Below are 21372 nucleotides of genomic sequence, written 5' to 3' on the forward strand. Positions count from 1 at the left end.
ATATTGTGAGCTGCAGGGCTTTGCACCCTACCGAATAAGCCCCAGGTGGTTTATATACCTGGGGTCAGGCTAGGGGTCACTCACCTGTTGCCCAGCACTTTCTCTATGACAACGACCTCCTTCACGTGCCAGAACGCCTCACCTTTCACCTTCTTCCCATCCTTGGGGGTGTGGCCCAGGCAGATGCCAGCAATGTCCCCAAGCTGTTTGGAGGAGAACTCAAACTTGTCCTTGTTTCCCCTGAATGAAAATAACAAAGCCACATAACCTTAAACCATTAAAGAATATGACAAGGGAATAATATTACAACTGACTAGAATTTAATCATTTAGCAAAAATGTTATTCTAGAAAAATAGATTGTCGGATTAGATTTCATGAGCTCTTCTTTACATGCCTGGAAACGTCTAATGAGTTTATTACTAGTGATTGAATTCCTTGAGAGTAGAGTATACTGTTGAGTCTGTAAAAACGTTCCTTGTGCCAAGGGAGATCATTCCAATGAGCCTGGCTGTCGTAATAAAAAAGGGAGAAAACCCCAATAATTTCTGCTCATTCTTTACACAAACAAAACTCCCATTTTTAAACTAATCTGAAGAGCAGCGTACCGCAGGAACCTCTTTTTCTTTGATGAGTTCTCCATCATAAATTCTTTTGAACGCCCCTTCTTCCCCTCCAGTGCGATCCAGACGTTCTCTTTGGTCTCTGCGTCGTCTGTGTCCGCCGTGGTGGTAATAATTTCATATTCTTTCAATCAAAAGTAGACAGTGTGTTAGCTTGGCCCAGGGAAGACTGTATTCTCTTCATATGAACAGTCCATTAGGCAAACATTGACATTAGTATGGTCAGTGTCCAGTCCTGGCGTAACCCCAATGTTGAAAATGTTTGTTCTTGCCCATTACAAGCAGACCTGATTCAGCTAATAAAGAGCTTAGCAGGCTAGTACAAACATTTGCAACCTTGGGGTTACGTGATGACTGCATTTGAGAAACACTGCAATAGAATAGGATTCAAAGTAGATTACATAATACAGTACACTGTAGTGATTTCATTATGATCTGATTGGAGTAATGTAAAGCTAGGAGATTTTCCTGACTGGATGACCAGACCAGGAGAAACACTGGACCCTACTAAAGAGAGATAAGGCTTGTGTGCGGCTGATCTTACTGGTCTTCTCGTTGAGGTCTAAAATGTCGTTGTTGGCGCAGGACAACTCCCTCATGATCTGACCATCGTCCTCGTTCTGAGCCAACCAGCGGTCGCAGGGGAAGCGGAATGTCCTGTCCAAGGCCTCATCCTTCACATCGATGTATTCTATGTGCCATCCTGGAGCAGGCCCTGATCATGACATAACAATAGAGTATGAAACAAGTGACGGGAAAGACAGGCGTGAAACATATATTGTTGTGTTTTGAGTCAAAGTATTGCTGAGAAACCTGAAGAATTGATCTAGTAGTTCACCATCAGTTGGTGCATACACACAGTGCAAGGTTAGTTACAGTCAATAGGCGTGCAGGTTCATATTTTGACTGGTTCACTGTGATCGTAATTGTCATGTCATCATATTCCTGATGACTGATTGGCTCACCTGAGTTGTCGTGCCACACCCGAACCTTAGAGAGCTCCCCGAGGCTGAGCACGTCAGGGAAACGGAACACATCTGTCTGCTTGCGCTCAAACTTGTTGGATTTCTGGCACTCTTTCAGTGCCAGGGTCCCAGTGTCACCGCACTCTCCAAACACAATGATCCACACGTTAGCGTCAGTGCCTGCCCCTGTGCAGAGAGGGAGGAGAGTTACCAACTTCTATGAAAAACTGCAGTGCTATTGGCTGATTGGGATTCGAACCCAGATCTCATGCGCACCACAAGACTGTGTTAGCTCTCTGAGCTAACGGCCATGCAAACATGGTTCACTGAACCACCTTTGTTACACCTTCATGAATCTCAACTCATCCTTACTTAGCAGGTATAGCCTACAGCCTTAAGAATTAACCACTAATTGCCTGCCTTTTCATTGCTCAACTCGCCACCAGTCGACACTACAGCCTTCATAAAAATCCATTCACCAATAACCGTACAGTCACCAGACTGCCTTTTCAGACATTCCTGACATTCCTGAAAAATAATCAAATCACCAATACAATTTACTTTCATAGACTGATTTTACAAACAGGTCCCTGCAAACATTCCCCATCAGTTACTAACCTTTTGCCATTTCAAACATCACTTCACCATCAGCGGTCCGACATTCTTGAAAAATAATCACATCACCAATACAATTTACTTCCATAGACTACCTTTCCAATAGTCCCCCATTAACCACTAACCAACTACCTTATCAAACCTCAATTGAGAAACCAGAGAAGCCCTGTTTCCTCTGATTCACATGTGTGTGCTTGAGTGTGTGCACGTGTCTCACATGTTTTTAACCTGTGTGTGTGTGTGTGTGTGTGTGTGTGTGTGTGTGTGTGTGTGTGTGTGTGTGTGTGTGTGTGTGTGTGTGTAATGTTCACAGAGCAGTCAGTGCTTCACTGATGTCTTGTGTGTGACAGCTCTGCTCATTATCATTATTACCCTCACACACACACACACACACACACACACACACACACACACACACACACACACACACACACACACACACACACACACACACACACACACACACACACACACACACACACACACACACACAGGTTTGGTGAGAAGACATGTCTTCAGTAACACAGGCAGCCAAGGGCAGAATAACGAGCTCTTTGAAGTTAGCTTAGACACCTAGCCCCTCTATCGTGTCAAACAGCAGTCTTCCTCTCTCTCCTCTGCGGTGGAAAACTGCACGGCTAAAGAACCAAAGCCGAGTGAGAGGTTTCAGAGAAGTTTCTCTTTCATTAGCCTCTATGAAATGGATTGTCGTATTCCACCTCTGCTGCTGCTTCGCGTCTCTCCGAGCAGCAAAGACTCCGCTGCAGCACAGAGATAAAGTAAAACAGGAGAATATAGTGTAACAGGCACATCCCAGCTAGTTAGGAACAGGACTGAAGCTGAATCTGGCGCAGTGTAGGATAAATAGCATGGATTTGGAAGAAAGGGAGGAATAGTGTGATTACAAGCAAATGTAGTAAATGTGGTTCAGGAACTACAGTAATTACTCAGCTTTAATTCAGTGGGATAATATAGTCGAGTTTGATACATGGGCCTGTATTCATAAAGCGTCTCAGAGTAGTAATTCTGATCTAGGATCAGGTTCTCCTATCCATTTATTATAATCTAAAAGACAAAACAGATCCTAGCACTTTTTACTCAGACGCTTTATGAATAGGGAACCCTGGTCAGTCACACAAACATGATGGACAAACATGAAGACTGTAGAATGTGGTTTGTCTGTGCACTGCCACTGACTGACTGACTGGCTGGCTGACTGACCGGCTGACCGACTGACTGACCTGCTGGCTGGCTGACTGAATTACTGACTGGCTACCTGGCTAACCGACTAACTAACTGACTGACTGACTGACTGGCAGGCTGACTGACTGACTGACCCACCTCCAATGTCGCTGGTCTTGACCTGGATAATGTAGGTGGTGATCTCCACCATCTCCTCCTCATCCACCACAGCAGCCATCTCACAGATCATGGTCCTCTTGGGTCCTTTGGTCTTAGACAGCCACTCCTCATAGGTGAACACTGACACCTCCTCTGTGGTCAGGTTACGCATGATGATCTGAGGGAAATCATAATTAATTATAATTTTTTAATTTGTATTAATTAACCATTATTTTACGAGGTAAGGTGACTGACACAATGACAAATTCTTACATACAGTAGCAACCTTTTTACACATTTAGACTGTATTGCGCATATTAAAGGGTGAGGATGGGAGTCCATGCCTTTACATAACTGCTGTAATTCTATTGGGAGAAACCATCAATCAACACTATGCATGTACAGTATGTAGGACAATCTGAAGGACAATGCCATTATCTGTAAGACAATGCATTATCTTTAGGACAATGCCATTATCTGTAGGACAACTTCATTATCTTTAGGACAATGTCATTATCTGTAGGACAATGCCATTAGCTGTATACATTTGTCATTATCTTTAGGACAATGACATTATCTGTATGACAATGCCATTATCTTTAGGACAATTCCATTATCTGTATGACAATGCATTATCTTTAGGACAATGACATTATCTGTATACCTTTGTCATTATCTTTAGGACAATGGCATTATCTGTATGACAATGCCATTATCTTCAGACAATTCCATTATCTGTATGACAATCAAATCAAATGTATTTATATAGCCCTTTGTACATCAGCTGATATCTCAAAGTGCTGTACAGAAATTATCCGTAGGACAATGGCATTATCCGTAGGACAATGGCATTATCCGTAGGACAAGGCCAGACAAATACCAACAAAGATGAGCCATATGCCATAGTGATAAAATGCAGAAGTATACATATACTGTATATATAAATACTGTAACATGATGAGCATATCTCTATTCCACTTTCCTCTCCCAGTGTATTTGATCCTTTGTCATGGACAGGGTGTAACTGAAGAAATTAGCCCATTATAAAAACCCAAGGATTTGGCTCAGGCAGCCCAACCTGCATTAACTTCCATCAATATATTAATTTGAGTGGGATTAGCATGCTGGCAGTGCGCCCAGTTCACTGCAGTGGCCATTTGAAATAAACATGCTCTGTGTGTGTAATCCATAACGTTGGCAGTACACATCTGTTTTGGGATGCTGTACAGCTACTGGGTCATTTCAAGGACACGGCCCAGCCACTGACAGACACGGCTGGGTATGAGCCCTGACTGCTTAGCTACTGTTCGGCTAGTCTAGAGGCAGACTGTGTGATTTGGAGAGACATGGAGGGGTTGTTCCTGCATAGGAAATGCCTTTTTTCCCATCTGAGTGCTAAGGTCTTGGCATCGTAGTGAATTTTGTACTGAAAGGAAAAGCCAGCTGCCAATTCAATGTTGACCATCAAACAGAACTGGAACAGAGTTATTGAAATTCGTACAATGTGTTACAAATTTGCAAAATGTATGATATGTTACAAATTCCGATTTGTTGTGGCTAACGTTAGCTAAGTGGGTAGGTGGCTAAAGCTAAGGTTAGCTAGGCTAGGGGTTAAGGTTAGGAGTTAGGTTAAAGGTTAGCTAACATACTTCATTGTTGCAAAGTTGCTAAAATGCTCAAGTTGTCTGTGATGAGATTCAAACACGCAACCTTTGACCTTTGGGTTGCTAGATGTTCCCGTTCTATGCACACTCATCCACTCTGACCAAACAATCCCCACCCTACTTTAATTTTTTTTACTTTAATTTTCAGCTGTATTTTGAGGCTCAAAATCAAAGCTAAGACATTTTTGCTCACGACGTGAGATAGCACTCTAAAGGTGAGAGTTGCAATATTTGCATAACCTTTGTGGTTGGACGATAACTGTGAGGGTTATCAAATCAGGATCAATTCATCTGATCTCCTCGAGCTCATTAATGATAGAATGTTCATATTTTTAGAGTGAAGAAAGACCAGTCTCTATGGCAAATGTACACGGAGTGGAATGTAATAACTGAACAGACAAGGCAACCAGGCTAGCTCCAACCCCACACTGACTGAAATGGGTCAATACAATTACAGTGCCATGCGAAAGTATTCGGCCCCCTTGAACTTTGCTACCTTTTGCCACATTTCAGGCTTCAAACATAAAGATATAAAACTGTATTTTTTTGTGAAGAATCAACAAGTGGGACACAATCATGAAGTGGAACGACATTTATTGGATATTTCAAACTTTTTTAACAAATCAAAAACGGAAAAATTGGGTGTGCAAAATTATTCAGCCCCCTTAAGTTAATACTTTGTAGCGCCACCCTTTGCTGCGATTACAGCTGTAAGTCGCTTGGGGTATGTCTCTATCAGTTTTGCACATCGAGAGACTGACATTTTTTCCCATTCCTCCTTGCAAAACAGCTCGAGCTCAGTGAGGTTGGATGGAGAGCATTTGTGAACAGCAGTTTTCAGTTCTTTCCACAGATTCTCGATTGGATTCAGGTCTGGACTTTGACTTGGCCATTCTAACACCTGGATATGTTTATTTTTGAACCATTCCATTGTAGATTTAGCTTTATGTTTTGTATCATTGTCTTGTTGGAAGACAAATCTCCGTCCCAGTCTCAGGTCTTTTGCAGACTCCATCAGGTTTTCTTCCAGAATGGTCCTGTATTTGGCTCCATCCATCTTCCCATCAATTTTAACCATCTTCCCTGTCCCTGCTGAAGAAAAGCAGGCCCAAACCATGATGCTGCCACCACCATGTTTGACAGTGGGGATGGTGTGTTCAGGGTGATGAGCTGTGTTGCTTTTACGCCAAACATAACGTTTTGCATTGTTGCCAAAAAGTTCAATTTTGGTTTCATCTGACCAGAGCACCTTCTTCCACATGTTTGGTGTGTCTCCCAGGTGGCTTGTGGCAAACTTTAAACAACACTTTTTATGGATATCTTTAAGAAATGTCTTTCTTCTTGCCACTCTTCCATAAAGGCCAGATTTGTGCAATATACGACTGATTGTTGTCCTATGGACAGAGTCTCCCACCTCAGCTGTAGATCTCCGCAGTTCATCCAGAGTGACCATGGGCCTCTTGGCTGCATCTCTGATCCGTCTTCTCCTTGTATGAGCTGAAAGTTTAGAGGGACGGCCAGGTCTTGGTAGATTTGCAGTGGTCTGATACTCCTTCCATTTCAATATTATCGCTTGCACAGTGCTCCTTGGGATGTTTAAAGCTTGGGAAATCTTTTTGTATCCAAATCCGGCTTTAAACTTCTTCACAACAGTATCTCGGACCTGCCTGGTGTGTTCCTTGTTCTTCATGATGCTCTCTGTGCTTTTAACGGACCTCTGAGACTATCACAGTGCAGGTGCATTTATACGGAGACTTGATTACACACAGGTGGATTGTATTTATCATCATTAGTCATTTAGGTCAACATTGGATCATTCAGAGATCCTCACTGAACTTCTGGAGGGGGTTCGCTGCACTGAAAGTAAAGGGGCTGAATAATTTTGCACACCCAATTTTTCAGTTTCTGATTTGTTAAAAAAGTTTGAAATACCCAATAAATGTCGTTCCACTTCATGATTGTGTCCCACTTGTTGTTGATTCTTCACAAAAAAATACAGTTTTATATCTTTATGTTTGAAGCCTGAAATGTGGCAAAAGGTCGCAAAGTTCAAGGGGGCCAAATACTTTCGCAAGGCACTGTACATGCCATTCACTGAAGCTCACCCCAGATGCACTCTGACTCCTACTGTGCAGCATTGCATGAGTTTGTCTGTCTGGTGTGTGTGGCTGAATTATCCAGTGACCTATCGCCTATCAGCGTGTGTGTGTGTGTGTGTGTGTGTGTGTGTGTGTGTGTGTGTGTGTGTGTGTGTGTGTGTGTGTGTGTGTGTGTGTGTGTGTGTGTGTGTGAGTTTTATCGAACGTATGCATCCGACTCTTTGAGTAGACAGCTTGACAGAAATGGTAGCAGAAGGTGAATGTTGAACTTTTGTTACACACATATCCAGATGATGCTGCGTACCATTTTGCTCAATGATGCTGTCGGTGTGACCGAGGCAAGAGAGGGAAGTTGTGAATTGAGCAACACTGTGACCTAAGACTTACAGACAGCAAAGCCTCACCCATGTCTGTCTCTCACACACACACACACACACACACACACACACACACACACACACACACACACACACACACACACACACACACACACACACACACACACACACACACACACACACACACACACACACACACTTAGTTAATGTAGCAATCCCTGCAGAAATCCCTACACCTGTTATCATTGTATTTTATTGTACTGTTACAGTAAACATGAAGTAATCTACATCTACATCTGCATTGCTTGCTGTTTGGGGTTTTAGGCTGGGTTTCTGTATAGCACTTTGTGACATCGGCTAATTTTAAAAGGGCTTTATAAATATATTTGATTGATTGATGGATTGATTGACTAATCAAAGACCCTACAACTGTGATGTGTGGACTCATTGTTGAATTAAGTCGGGACACTCTTAGAAGAAAAGGTGTTATCTAGAACCTAAAAGGGTTCTACCCAGAATCAAAATGGTTCTCCTATGGGGACAGGTGAAGAACCCTTTTGGTACCCTTTTCTAAGAGTGTAGACTGTGACATCTTTCCAGTACTGACCTTAGCCAGGAACCAGTCAGGTCGGCTACCAGAGCCGTCAACACGGACCCTCATCTTCCTCAGGGGAGCAATATCATCGACCTCCAGGCTGAACGTGTCCTCCTGACCCCGCTCAAACCTAAAGACAGCCAGAGTGTGTGTGAGCATAATGCATGAAGGGAGAGTATTTTATACTGTAAACACCACTAGTTCACATCACATACACAGTAGATAAGACAATTCTATGCTATTTGGAGATTGTTTTTATGTGTTTTTTATTTACAATGACGGCCTACCTCGGCCAAACCTGGACGACGCTGGGCCAATTGTGTGCCGAATGTTGAATAAAATCGTAGTTTGGTCATTTCAATACCACTTGATGTCTTTGGGCTGTGTTTATTTGAGTGTGTTAAATCTGTGCATTTGTTCAAGTGTGAACATTTGGTCAGGTGGGTGAACTTTGGGCCAGGTGTGTGTTTGTTACCTGTCCTCGTTCTTCTGCAGTAGGACTTCCTCTGTGGTGCCGTTGGTCCCAAACACAGACACGTAGATCTGGGTGTCTGTCCCAGCGTTCTGAACATCTCCCGTCACCACCGTCACCTCATAGATGATCTGACAATAACACGCAATCAATCAATCAATTCATTAATCAGTCAACTAATAAATTAACCAATCAAATAAATCAATGAACACATTAAATGAACATACTTTGCCAGTTAAACTGATCAGTGTGACAAAAAGGCTGTGTTTAACAGTATCTTTGTATCACAGGAGGTTGGTGGCACTTTAATTGTGGAGGACAGGCACGTGGTAATGGCTGGAGCAGAGTAAGTGAAAAGGTATCAACATTTACCACATGGTTTCCATGTGTTTGATTCTACTCCATTCGCTCCGTTACAGACATTATTATGAGCTGTCCTCCCCTCAGCAGCCTCCCTGCTTTATACATAAAACAGACATGGCAATGTACTGTAGGTGTTCAGTATTGTATTAGCAGGTAATGGATGTTTAACTAGGAGGTAGAGTAAGTACAGCTGAATACTGTACCAGTAAGGGAACTAATGTAATGATACTTGCCTTTTGGGAGATGGTGATGCTATCTGCATCCAACACGTTGAACACCCTGGCAGTCAGTCCATCGCCCCGATCTTTGGCCAACCAGCACTTACACTGGAAAATGTATTTAACCCCTTTGGTTGGCACGGCAACAGCTAGCTCATCAACCAACCAGCAGCTCTCCGGAGTGGCGCCGTCATGTCCGAGCTACAAGGAGGGCATAGAGCAATCATATCAAACAGTGTGTGTGTGTGTGTGTGTCTGTGTGTGTGTAGTGTGTGTGTGTGTGTGTGTGTGTGTGTGTCTGTGTGTGTGTGTGTGGGTATGTAATGTGTCCGGTGCTCGTGTTGGGCCGGTGCTCAACTCAATGTTCTACAGCTTGAGTACCAGCACCCCTTATAAAATATTGGCACTAAAATATGATAAGTACCGGCATCTACATTTTAAGCTTATCGGCACCCAAAATTAGTTTTGGCACCCAGAGCCATATATATTTAGGCCAACTTTTAGAATGTAGGTCTAATTCCAGACATTCAGTTACATAGCACTGTTTAAATATTCCCCATGTATTAGTTAATGGCTGGCAAAGAATGTTGCAGTGTCATGTAAATCAAATCAAATTGTATTTATCACATGCGCTGAATACAACAGGTGTAGCATAACACTGAATACCTTACCGTGAAATGCCTACTTACAAGCCCTTAACCAACAATGCAGTTTTAAGAAAAATAAGACTTAAGAAAATATTTACTAAATAAACTAAAGTAAAAAATAAAAGAGCAACAATAAAATAACAATAACAAGGCTATATACAGGGGGTACCGGTACCGAGTCAATGTGGTTAGTCGAGGTAATTGAAGTAATATGTACATAGCGTAGCCATTTGATTAGCTGTTGAGCAGTCTTATGGCTTGGGGGTAGAAGCTCTTAAGAAGCTTCTTGGACCTAGACTTGGTGCTCCGGTACCGCTTGCCGTCCGGTAGCAGAGAGAACAGTCTATGACTAGGGTAGCTGGAGCCTTTGGCAATAATAATAATCACAGTGGTTGTAGAGGGTGCAACAGGTCAGCACCTCAGGAGTAAATGTCAGTTGGCTTTTCATAGCCGATCATTCAGAGTATCTCTACCGCTCTTGCTGTCTCTAGAGAGTTGAAAACAGTGATGAGCTTTGAGGGCACTATGGTGTTGAACGCTGAGCTGTAGTCAATGAACAGCATTCTCACATAGGTGTTCCTTTTGTCCAGGTGGGAAAGGGCAGTGTTGAGTGCAATAGAGATTGTGTGATCTGTGGATCTGTTGGGGCGGTGTGCAAATTGGAGTGAGTCTAAGGTTTCTGGGATGATAGTGTTGATGTGAGCCATGACCAGCTTTTCAAAGCTCTTCATAGCTACAGACGTAAGTGCTACGGGTAGTCATTTAGGCAGGTTACCTTGGTGTTTTTCGGCACAGAGACTATGGGGGTCTGCTTGAAACATGTAGGTATTACAGACTCAGCCAGGGACGGGTTGAAAATGTCAGTGAAGACACCTGCCAGTTGGTCAATGCCTGCTCGGAGTACACGTCCTGGTAATCCGTCTGCGGCCTTGTGATTGTTGACCTGTTTAATGTGTTTACTCACATTGGCTACGGAGAGCGTGATCACACAGTCGTCTGGAAGAGCTGGTGCTCTCATGCATGCTTCAGTGTTGCTTGCCTCGAAGCGTGCACAGAAGTAATTTAGCTCGTCTGGTAGGCTCGTGTCACAGGCAGCTCGCGGCTGGGCTTCCCTTTGTAGTCCGTAATAGTTTGCAAGCCCTGCCACATCTGACGAGCGTTGGAGCCAGTGTAGTACGATTCAATCTAAGTCCTGTATTTACGCTTTGCATGTTTGATGGTTCGTCGGAGGGCATAGCGGGATTCCAGGGTTAGAGTCCCGCTCCTTGAAAGTGGCAGCTCTACCCTTTAGCTCAGTACGGATGTTGCCTGTAATCCATGGCTACTGGTTGGGGTATGTACGTACGGTCACTGTGGGGACAATGTCATCGATGCATTTATTGACGAAGCCGGTGACTGATGTGGTATACTTCTTAATGCCATCGGATGAGTCCCGGAACATACTCCAGTGCGTGCTAGCAAAACAGTCCTGTAGTTTAGCATCTGCGTCATCTGACCACTTCTGTATTGAGCGAGTCAGTGGTACTTCCTGCTTTCGTTTTTGCTTGTAAGCAGGAATCAGGAGGATAGAATTACAGTCAGATTTTCCAAATTGAGGGCGAGGGAGATCTTTGTACACGTTTCTGTGTGTGGAGTAAAGGTGGTCTAAAGTTTTTTTCCTCTGGTTGCACATTTAACATGCTGATAGAAATGAGGTAAAACCGATTTAAGTTGCCCTGCATTAAAGTCCTCACCACCTCTGGATGGCACTCCTAGAATGTGTCATGTAAATGCATCATAATGCAGAAACTGCATTGGCCCAACTCTTTAAATGCGTCTCTTTCAGTCCATTTCAACTACTTACCTCCACTTTTTTAATCTCACCAACGTCAGCTCCATGAGCCTCGAAGGACTCCAGAGACCCAGACTCAAAGCACTTCTTTCCCCCAGGCAGGTCCAGCCACAGCCTCTGTGTCTGGGTGTGGTTTGGCCCCATGATGATCACATAGACCCTGCTGCAGGTACTGGCATCGTTTTCTTCCCCCGTGGAAATGGTGAAGTGGTATGGAATGACTGCAGAGACACAAGGTAATGTGTTTGATTGTATGTGTAACTCTGCCTCTACAAAGCAGAATGCAAATAAAGACTTTTGTCTGGAGTTATCAATCAGCTCATTGCAATGTATGAAACTGGTGAAATTCAGTCTTTTTTCATAACTCTTTTTTTGTCAGTGTGTGTGTGCTCGAGGAGGGGGTTGTGAATGGAAGTGTGTGTTTATATTGACAGCAGTGTGTGTTTACTGACTGGTGCTCTCCTTTTGGACGTCCTCCCCCTTCTTCTTCTTCTTGTTCATGTTGCTGTCCACACTCTTCATGATCAGGGCTGAGCTCTTCTTACTGCCCTGGATAGTCTCCCTCTCCCCTTCGTAACCCTGAGAGAATACTCACAGATTTACACACACACACACACACACACACACACACACACACACACACACACACACACACACACACACACACACACACACACACACACACACACACACACACACACACACACACACACACACACACACACACACGCACAAACACAAACATGTGTATACACTCATACATGCACACACAAACTGACTGCAGAAGTATAGTTCACATATAAATTGGTGTACACACTGTGGCACACACACACACACACTAACACACACACACACCAAGGCCGAAAGGCCTCTATAACAGTACCTTGACATAGAACATCCTTTCGATGCGTCTGTCCTCTCTCTTTCTGGACAGCCAGCGCTCACACAGGAACAGGAAGACCTCCTCCGTATCCTCGTCAACCACCTCCACCTGGTCCAGGTACCAATCAGCACTCATCATGCTGTTGTCATGGCGAATCTTCATTCTAAACACCTGACCCAGGTCCACCGCCTCAATGGTGAACTTATCCACCTGGAATAGAAGGCAGGGGCTCATACACTGAGTATACAAAATGTTATGGAGACCTGCTCTTTCCATGACAGACTGAATCAAGGTGAAAGCTATGATCCCTTATTGATGTCACCTGTTAAATCCACTTCAATCAGTGTAGATGAAGGGGAGGTTAAAGAAGGATTTTTAAGCATTGAGACAATTTTGACATGGATTGTATGTGTGTTCCATTCAGAGGGTGAACAGGCAAGACAAAATATTTAAGTGCCTTTGAACAGGGTAAGGTAGTAGGTGCCAGGTGCACCGGTTTGTGTCTAGAACTGCAACACTGCTGTTTTTTTCACCCTCAACAGTTTCCTGTATGTACAGTGCCTTGCGAAAGTATTCGGCCCCCTTGAACTTTGCGACCTTTTGCCACATTTCAGGCTTCAAACATAAAGATATAAAACTGTATTATTTTGTGAAGAATCAACAGCAAGTGGGACACAATCATGAAGTGGAACGACATTTATTGGATAATTTCAATCAAAAACTGAAAAATTGGGCGTGCAGAATTATTCAGCCCCTTTACTTTCAGTGCAGCAAACTCTCTCCAGAAGTTCAGTGAGGATCTCTGAATGATCCAATGTTGACCTAAATGACTAATGATGATAAATACAATCCACCTGTGTGTAATCAAGTCTCCGTATAAATGCACCTGCACTGTGATAGTCTCAGAGGTCCGTTAAAAGCGCAGAGAGCATCATGAAGAACAAGGAACACACCAGGCAGGTCCGAGATACTGTTGTGGAGAAGTTTAAAGCCGAATTTGGATACAAAAAGATTTCCCAAGCTTTAAACATCCCAAGGAGCACTGTGCACGTGATAATATTGAAATGGAAGGAGTATCAGACCACTGCAAATCTACCAAGACCTGGCCGTCCCTCTAAACTTTCAGCTCATACAAGGAGAAGACTGATCAGAGATGCAGCCAAGAGGCCCATGATCACTCTGGATGAACTGCAGAGATCTACAGCTGAGGTGGGAGACTCTGTCCATAGGACAACAATCAGTCGTATATTGCACAAATCTTGCCTTTATGGAAGAGTGGCAAGAAGAAAGCCATTTCTTAAAGATATCCATAAAAAGTTTTGTTTAAAGTTTGCCACAAGCCACCTGGGAGACACACCAAACATGTGGAAGAAGGTGCTCTGGTCAGATGAAACCAAAATTGAACTTTTTGGCAACAATGCAAAACGTTATGTTTGGCGTAAAAGCAACACAGCTCATCACCCTGAACACACCATCCCCACTGTCAAACATGGTGGTGGCAGCATCATGGTTTGGGCCTGCTTTTCTTCAGCAGGGACAGGGAAGATGGTTAAAATTGATGGGAAGATGGATGGAGCCAAATACAGGACCATTCTGGAAGAAAACCTGATGGAGTCTGCAAAAGACCTGAGACTGGGACGGAGATTTGTCTTCCAACAAGACAATGATACAAAACATAAAGCAAAATCTACAATGGAATGGTTCAAAAATAAACATATCCAGGTGTTAGAATGGCCAAGTCAAAGTCCAGACCTGAATCCAATCGAGAATCTGTGGAAAGAACTGAAAACTGCTGTTCACAAATGCTCTCCATCCAACCTCACTGAGCTCGAGCTGTTTTGCAAGGAGGAATGGGAAAATACGTCAGTCTCTCGATGTGCAAAACTGATAGAGACATACCCCAAGCGACTTACAGCTGTAATCGCAGCAAAAGGTGGCGCTACAAAGTATTAACTTAAGGGGGCTGAATAATTTTGCATGCCCAATTTTTCAGTTTTTGATTTGTTAAAAATGTTTGAAATATCCAATAAATGTCGTTCCACTTCATGATTGTGTCCCACTTGTTGTTGATTCTTCACAAAAAAATACAGTTTTATATCTTTATGTTTGAAGCCTGAAATGTGGCAAAAGGTCGCAAAGTTCAAGGGGGCCGAATACTTTCGCAAGGCACTGTATCAAGAATGGTCCACCACCCAAAAGACATCCATCCAACTTGGCACAACTGTGGAAAGCATAGGAGTCAAGGGCAAAAGGAGGGGGGTGTTCTTAATGTTTTATACACTCAGTGTATACTGCCTCAAAATTATTGTACAATTTTATGCTGTGATGCAAAAGCCAATAAACATTCACATGAATGACAGAAAGGCCTAGTTAGGGATACGTAGTCAGGGATACGTAGTCAGGGATACGTAGTCAGGGATACATAGTCAGGGATACGTAGTCAGGGATACGTAGTCAGGGATACCTAGTTAGGGATACGTAGTCAGGGATACATAGTCAGGGATACATAGTCAGGGATACATAGTCAGGGATACGTAGTCAGGGATACGTAGTCAGGGATACGTAGTCAGGGATACCTAGTTAGGGATACGTAGTCAGGGATATGTAGTCAGGGATACGTAGTCAGGGATACCTAGTTAGGGATACGTAGTCAGGGATACGTAGTCAGGGATACGTAGTCAGGGATACCTAGTTAGGGATACGTAGTCAGGGATACGTAGTCAGGGATACCTAGTTAGGGATACAGTAAGGTCTGTATTCTGTCTCTTACCGCTCCTCTCTCAAACTTGTTGCTGTTGGTTTCAGACTTGCTGAGTTTGCGCTCGCCAGTGTCTCCCAGGTCTCCGTAGATGGTCAGGAAGACGTTGGCATCGGTGCCTGCGTCATAAACATCGCCCGTCATCACAGACACTTTGTAAGTGTGAGCTACGGGCAGAGATGGACACAGATAATAGATAAGAAAACACAGATAGACAACCCACAGACGGAAGGCATAACAATGTACTGAAGTGTTCAAATGGGAACAAATTGCCGACACTCTGCGTGACTGCAGAGGAGAAAGAGACCAATTTAAGCAGAAAACTGCCTCATTATTTACTTGGCAGACAAAGAGTCTGACAAACAAAGAGGTGCATTCTGCTGTAATGGCCAGCCTCCAGTGTGTGTGTGTGTGTGTGTGTACTCGCCACTGAATCTTCCATCTCAGTGTGTGTGTGAGTGTGAGTGTGAGTGTGTGTGTGTGTGTGTGTGTGTGTGTGTGTGTGTGTGTGTGTACTCGCCACTGAATCTTCTATCTCAGTGTGTGTGTGTGTGTGTGTGTGTGTGTGTGTGTGTGTGTGTGTGTGTGTGTGTGTGTGTGTGTGTATTTGTTGCGTGTTTGCACCAGCTGGTGTGTTTATGCGAGGGCGTGTGTGCTTAGGCCTAAATGTGTGTGTGTGCGTGCGTGTGTTAGCGTGTGTTTGCATGTGTCTGTGTGTACGTACTCTCCAGTGCATCTTCCACCTCAACCTCGCTGACTTTCAGGGTACCATCTCGTAGTAGTTTCTCCGTTATGATGTCAGAAGGTACTAACTCTCTGACTGTTTCTCCATCATCCTCTGACTTGGCCAGCCAGCGCTCACATGGGAAGATAATAGTCTCCGACCCCTAGAGAAAGACAGAGCAGCAGTGTGTGACTGAATACACTCCAGGTCTCTCCAAGAGGAGAAAAGCACCACCTTGTGACTAAAAATGGTATTATTTTGATATATAATAGTGAAGACCGGTGTAGTTTTACCCTGCCCCTAGACACTGGTCTTAGATCAGTTATTTAGAAAATGTACCTAATGGTTGAGGTTAGGATTTGGGGAGGGTAAGCTGATTATAGATCTGTAACAGAGTATCCTTTCTCCTGTGTACCTTCCCCTTCCTCAGTAGTCGTCTGATCTCCACTCTGTCCAGGTGCCAGCCTCCGTTTAGCCCTCTGTTGTCATGACCAATACGAATCTTCTCTATGACATCACCCACGTCCTCCAACTCCACAATGTTACAGAAACATCACCCTCATCATCATCATCATCCACATCATCCACATCCTTATCATCCTCATTCCAGAATAATATTTTCCCTACACAGCTGTCTGCTCTTTACATTGTCTTATGGGTGACTATTGTCTGGTCATACCTCAACGATGAACATGTCCTCAGCTCCCCTCTCAAAGTACATGGTCCTCTCCCTCTTGTTGACACAGAGAGACCTCTGCTGGGTGCACACCCCGTCTCGGCCGTAGAGCACGATGAACACATCTGCGTCTGTACCCGCTGCAAACAGGTCACTGGTGAACGTCTTGATCTCATAGGGCACAACTGTGAGAAAACAAGGCTTAGGGTATGATTTACCATTAGTGATTGGGGAAAAATATTGATACAGTTACATATCGCAATATCAATTTGTAAAAAAATATATACTGTATATACACAGGGTACCAGCACCAGTCAAAAGTTTGAACAGACCTACTCATTTAAGGGTTTTTCTTTATTTTTACTATTTTCTACATTGTGGAATAATTGTGAAGACATCAAAACTATGAAATAACACATATGGAATCATGTAGTAACCAAAAAAGGGTTAAACAAATCCAAATATATTTTACATTTGAGAATTTTCAATGTAACCACCCTTTGCCTTGATAACAGCGTTGCACACTCTTGGCATTCTCTCAACCAGCTTCATGAGGTAGTCATCTGGAATGCATTTCAATTAACAGATGTGTCTTGTAAAAAGTACATTTGTGGAATTTCTTTCCTTCTTAATGCGTTTGAGCCAATCAGTTGAGTTGTGACAAGATACGAATGGTAAAAGACCAAGTCCATATTATGTCAATATCACCTCAAATAAGCAAAGAGAAATGACAGTCCAACATTACTTTAAGACATGAAGGTCAGTCAATTCAGAAAATGTCAAGAACTTTGAAAGTTTCTTAAAGTGCAGTCGCAAAAAAACATCAAACGCTATGATGAAACTGGCTCATGAGGACCACCACAGGAAAGGAAGACCCAGAGTTACCTCTGCTGCAGAGGATAAGTTCATTAGAGTTAACTGCACCTTAGATTTCAGCCCAAATAAATGCTTCACAGACACATCTCAACATCAATTGTTCAGAGGAGACTGCATGAATCAGGCCTTCATGGTTGAATTGCTGCAAAGAAACCACTACTAAAGAACACCAATAAGAAAGGACTTGCAATGGACATTAAACCAGTGGAAATCTGTCCTTTGGTCTGATGAGTCCAAATTTGAGATTTTTGGTTCCAACCGCTGTGTCTTTGTGAGACGCAGGGTAGGTGAACGGATGATCTCCGCATGTGTGGTTCCCACCGTGAAGCAGGGTGGAGGAGGTGTGATGGTGTTGGGGTGCTTTGCTGGTGAGACTGCCAGTGATTTATTTAGAATTCAAGGCACACTTAACCAGCATGGCTACCACAGCATTCTGCAGCGATACGCAATCCCATCTGGTTTGCTTAGCTCATTTGTTTTTCAACAGGACAATGACCTAATACATCTCTAGGCTGTGTAAGGGCTATTTGACCAAGAAGGAGAGTGATGGAGTGCGGCATCAGATGACCTGGCCTCCACAATCACCGTACCTAAACCCAATTGAGATGGTTTGGGATGAGTTGGACCGCAGAGTGAAGGGAAAGCAGCCAACAAGTCCTCAGCATATGTGGGAACTCCTTCAAGACTGTTGGAAAAGCATTCCAGGTGAAGCTGGTTGAGAGAATGCCAAGAGTTTCCAAAGCTGTCATTAAGGCAAAGGGTGGATACTTTTGATGTCTTCACTATTGTTGTACAATGTAGAAAATAGTAAAAATAAAGAAAAACCCTTGAATGAGTAGGTGTGTCCAAACTTTTGAACGGTAGTGTACATATATTGTATTCTTTTTTATTATTTTGGTTTCTGTAGGTAGCTTGTTCTCCATCTTCTTTTTAAATGCTGAGCCAACATGTTTTCAGCACTTTTATTTCCCTGACTGATCAAAACTCATTTTGTCATGCTCTCTCTTGTCTCTCTATAGCAGACAATCACAATAAATCGCAGTATTGAATCACAATACATATAGAATCGTGAGAATGGCATACATATTCTATTGGCATCTAAGTATCGGTATAATATTGTATTGTGAGGTCCCTGGCAATTCCCAGGCCTATATGGCATGGTATGGTAGTATAAGGTCCTGTACGATATGGGTTATCTACAATAAGTACAGGGTGCATTAGGCTGGCTCTTGGTATGCCAGGTATGGCCTTATATAGTTTGATATAGGATAGTAACACTGTGTAGAGTAGTGGTATGCTAGTCGGCTATAGCGTGGGTTGTCTAAGTACAGTTTGCTGCAGGTTGGTTCTTACATGGTGTGTAGAGCTCAGTCTGGAGGTCTGCAGGGAAGAGGTCCCTGACGATGGCCCCGTCGTCCTCTCCCTTATCCAGCCAGCGACCACAGGGGAACCTCAGCTTCTGGCCCAGGGAGGGGGCATCCACCTCTACCCAGTCCAGGAACCAGCCTGATGCTGCCCCTGTATAGGCATAACACATTATCACTGGAAGTGTGTGTGTGTGTGTGTGTGTGTGTGTGTGTGTGTGTGTGTGTGTGTGTGTGTGTGTGTGTGTGTGTGTGTGTGTGTGTGTGTGTGTGTGTGTACATAATATGTGTAATCACATATCATATATATGTATGAGCTTGTTTAACCTGAGTTGTCATGCCCGATGCGTATTTTCTTCAGTGTTCCAATATCCACAGCTTCCACTGTAAACTCATCGATCATGGCCTGCTCAAACTTATTCTTATGTAACTTGGATGCTTTCAGCATTATGATGCCTGTGAAAACACACAGCAGTAAATATCATAGTTAGTAGGATATAGAAATACACACGCTCTAGGACACAAACATGTATATCACCTATCTCAGTGTCTGTAAAGCATCGTTACCTGTATCATCCTTCATGCCGTACAGGATGGCGAACACGTTGGCATCAGTGCCCGCATACTTCTTGTCTCCAGTCTTTACCCTCATTGTGAAGGTGGTGGACATGGCTGACAGACACATCAACCAAATCAGATGACAATGTATTCATGATAATGCATTGTTATTATTCAGTCAAATCTAATGTTATATTGTATAACTGGTGATCAACAACACCTAGAGGTTAGCAGGTGTTGTTTTCCAGAGGGAATAGAACATTAATACTGTGTATTTATTAAGGATCCCCATTAACTGCTGACTTGGTGGCAGCTACTCCTCCTGGGGTCCAGCAACATTAAGGCAGTTATATACAATTTAAAATAATACATGAGATTACATTACATAACACTTTCACAACACATTAAGTGTGTGCCCTCTGGCTACTACTCTACTACCACATATCTACAATACAACATCCATGTGTACGTGTGTGTAGAGTACATGTCTTATCATGTGTGTACGTGTGTGTAGAGTACATGTCTTATCATGTGTGTGTAAGCGTACAGCACAACATACAAAAATAACTGTTCTGAAAATAACGGGCGCAAATTCAACACAAGAGCAAAAAATTAGCAATTAGCCTCCAGTGTGTCTGTGTCTCACCCTTCTGTTCCAGGCCGAGTGTTGCACTGGAGTTTTCCTCGTCATCATCATCATCATCATCCTCACCCTTCTTCATAAAGGCTTCGTCCACAGGGACCAGCTCCCTGGCAATCTGTCCATCATCTTCATCGATGGCCAGCCACCGTTTACATGGGAAGTAGTACCTAGAACACTACCAGGTCAGGTTTCTAGACTCTGTCTGTCTGTCTGTCTGCCTGTCTGTCTGTCTGTGACATGATAATAACTGATGTATGCTAATATTATTGTGTAATCATGTGCCTGTTATATCTGGTGTGTTAAGGACGAAGCCCATCATTGATAGGAGGCTGGAGGGGAGTGAATAGTTGTAGTTATTGTATGGTCATGGATTATGTAATGAGTGACTCTATGAATCTGGATGATCCACAGAGAACTCCCCCCTCCCCCTTACGTGGTGTCGTCTTTGTTGTCTACTATCTCCACCCTGTCCAGGAACCAGGCAGCATGAGGCTGGCTGTTGTCGTGACGAATCCTCAGCTTCTTCAGAATGCCCAGATCGATGGCCTGCATGGAGAACACGTCCTCCTGAACCCCACAGTAAAACCATGGAAAAGTCAGAGGTCAAAGACATGATTCAAAGGTTAATAAAAGGTTACTGTAGCCTGGAACATCTTTTTCAATGATCAATAGTTGTTCAATGCTTTAATTTATTGAATCAGGCACAAAGGTCAGAGGTCCAATGGGAGAGAGGTCGTAGTTCAAGAGCCACCCGGATATTATTGACATCATCATCATATTGGTAGATTGCTTCCTCACCTGCCCCTTCTCAAATTTGTTGAGGTTGTTGGACTTTCTTAGTTTCCGCTCGCCCGTGTCACCGATCTCTCCGTAGATGTTGATGTAAACGTTGGCATCGGTTCCGGCTCCCCACATGGGGCCAGTAAACACATGGACCTCATAGGAGTTCTCTGTGGATCATCCAGATTCACAGAGTCACTCATTACATAATCCATGACCATACAATAACTACAACTATTCACTCCCCTCCCCTGATGGGCTTCGTCCTTAACACACCAGATATAACTGATCTTGGTTCATATTGAAGTCAACGATTACTTGATGAATCAGGTGTGTTAAGT

General features: G+C 43.5%; 1 protein-coding gene across 1 annotated transcript in view; it reads right to left on the reverse strand.

Annotated features, from left to right (window-relative positions):
- The window catches only part of loxhd1a (lipoxygenase homology PLAT domains 1a), a 49664-nt gene that overhangs the window by 1344 nt on the left and 26948 nt on the right, over positions 1 to 21372 (reverse strand). Inside the window, exons 20-40 of the mRNA XM_031802660.1 lie at positions 21050 to 21201; positions 20685 to 20818; positions 20255 to 20418; positions 19618 to 19722; positions 19378 to 19506; positions 19040 to 19204; positions 16814 to 16995; positions 16550 to 16666; positions 16135 to 16297; positions 15423 to 15577; positions 12653 to 12862; positions 12222 to 12348; positions 11782 to 11990; positions 9307 to 9492; positions 8714 to 8841; positions 8251 to 8368; positions 3543 to 3720; positions 1587 to 1772; positions 1166 to 1336; positions 607 to 745; positions 85 to 240 (exon numbers count right to left, since the gene is read on the reverse strand). Of these exons, the coding sequence (XP_031658520.1) occupies positions 85 to 240; positions 607 to 745; positions 1166 to 1336; positions 1587 to 1772; positions 3543 to 3720; positions 8251 to 8368; positions 8714 to 8841; positions 9307 to 9492; positions 11782 to 11990; positions 12222 to 12348; positions 12653 to 12862; positions 15423 to 15577; positions 16135 to 16297; positions 16550 to 16666; positions 16814 to 16995; positions 19040 to 19204; positions 19378 to 19506; positions 19618 to 19722; positions 20255 to 20418; positions 20685 to 20818; positions 21050 to 21201 (3274 nt within the window). The remainder of the gene's footprint in view (positions 1 to 84; positions 241 to 606; positions 746 to 1165; positions 1337 to 1586; positions 1773 to 3542; positions 3721 to 8250; positions 8369 to 8713; positions 8842 to 9306; positions 9493 to 11781; positions 11991 to 12221; positions 12349 to 12652; positions 12863 to 15422; positions 15578 to 16134; positions 16298 to 16549; positions 16667 to 16813; positions 16996 to 19039; positions 19205 to 19377; positions 19507 to 19617; positions 19723 to 20254; positions 20419 to 20684; positions 20819 to 21049; positions 21202 to 21372) is intronic.

The sequence above is a fragment of the Oncorhynchus kisutch genome, linkage group LG23, assembly GCF_002021735.2.
Source record: "Oncorhynchus kisutch isolate 150728-3 linkage group LG23, Okis_V2, whole genome shotgun sequence".
Taxonomy (NCBI): Eukaryota; Metazoa; Chordata; class Actinopteri; order Salmoniformes; family Salmonidae; genus Oncorhynchus; species Oncorhynchus kisutch.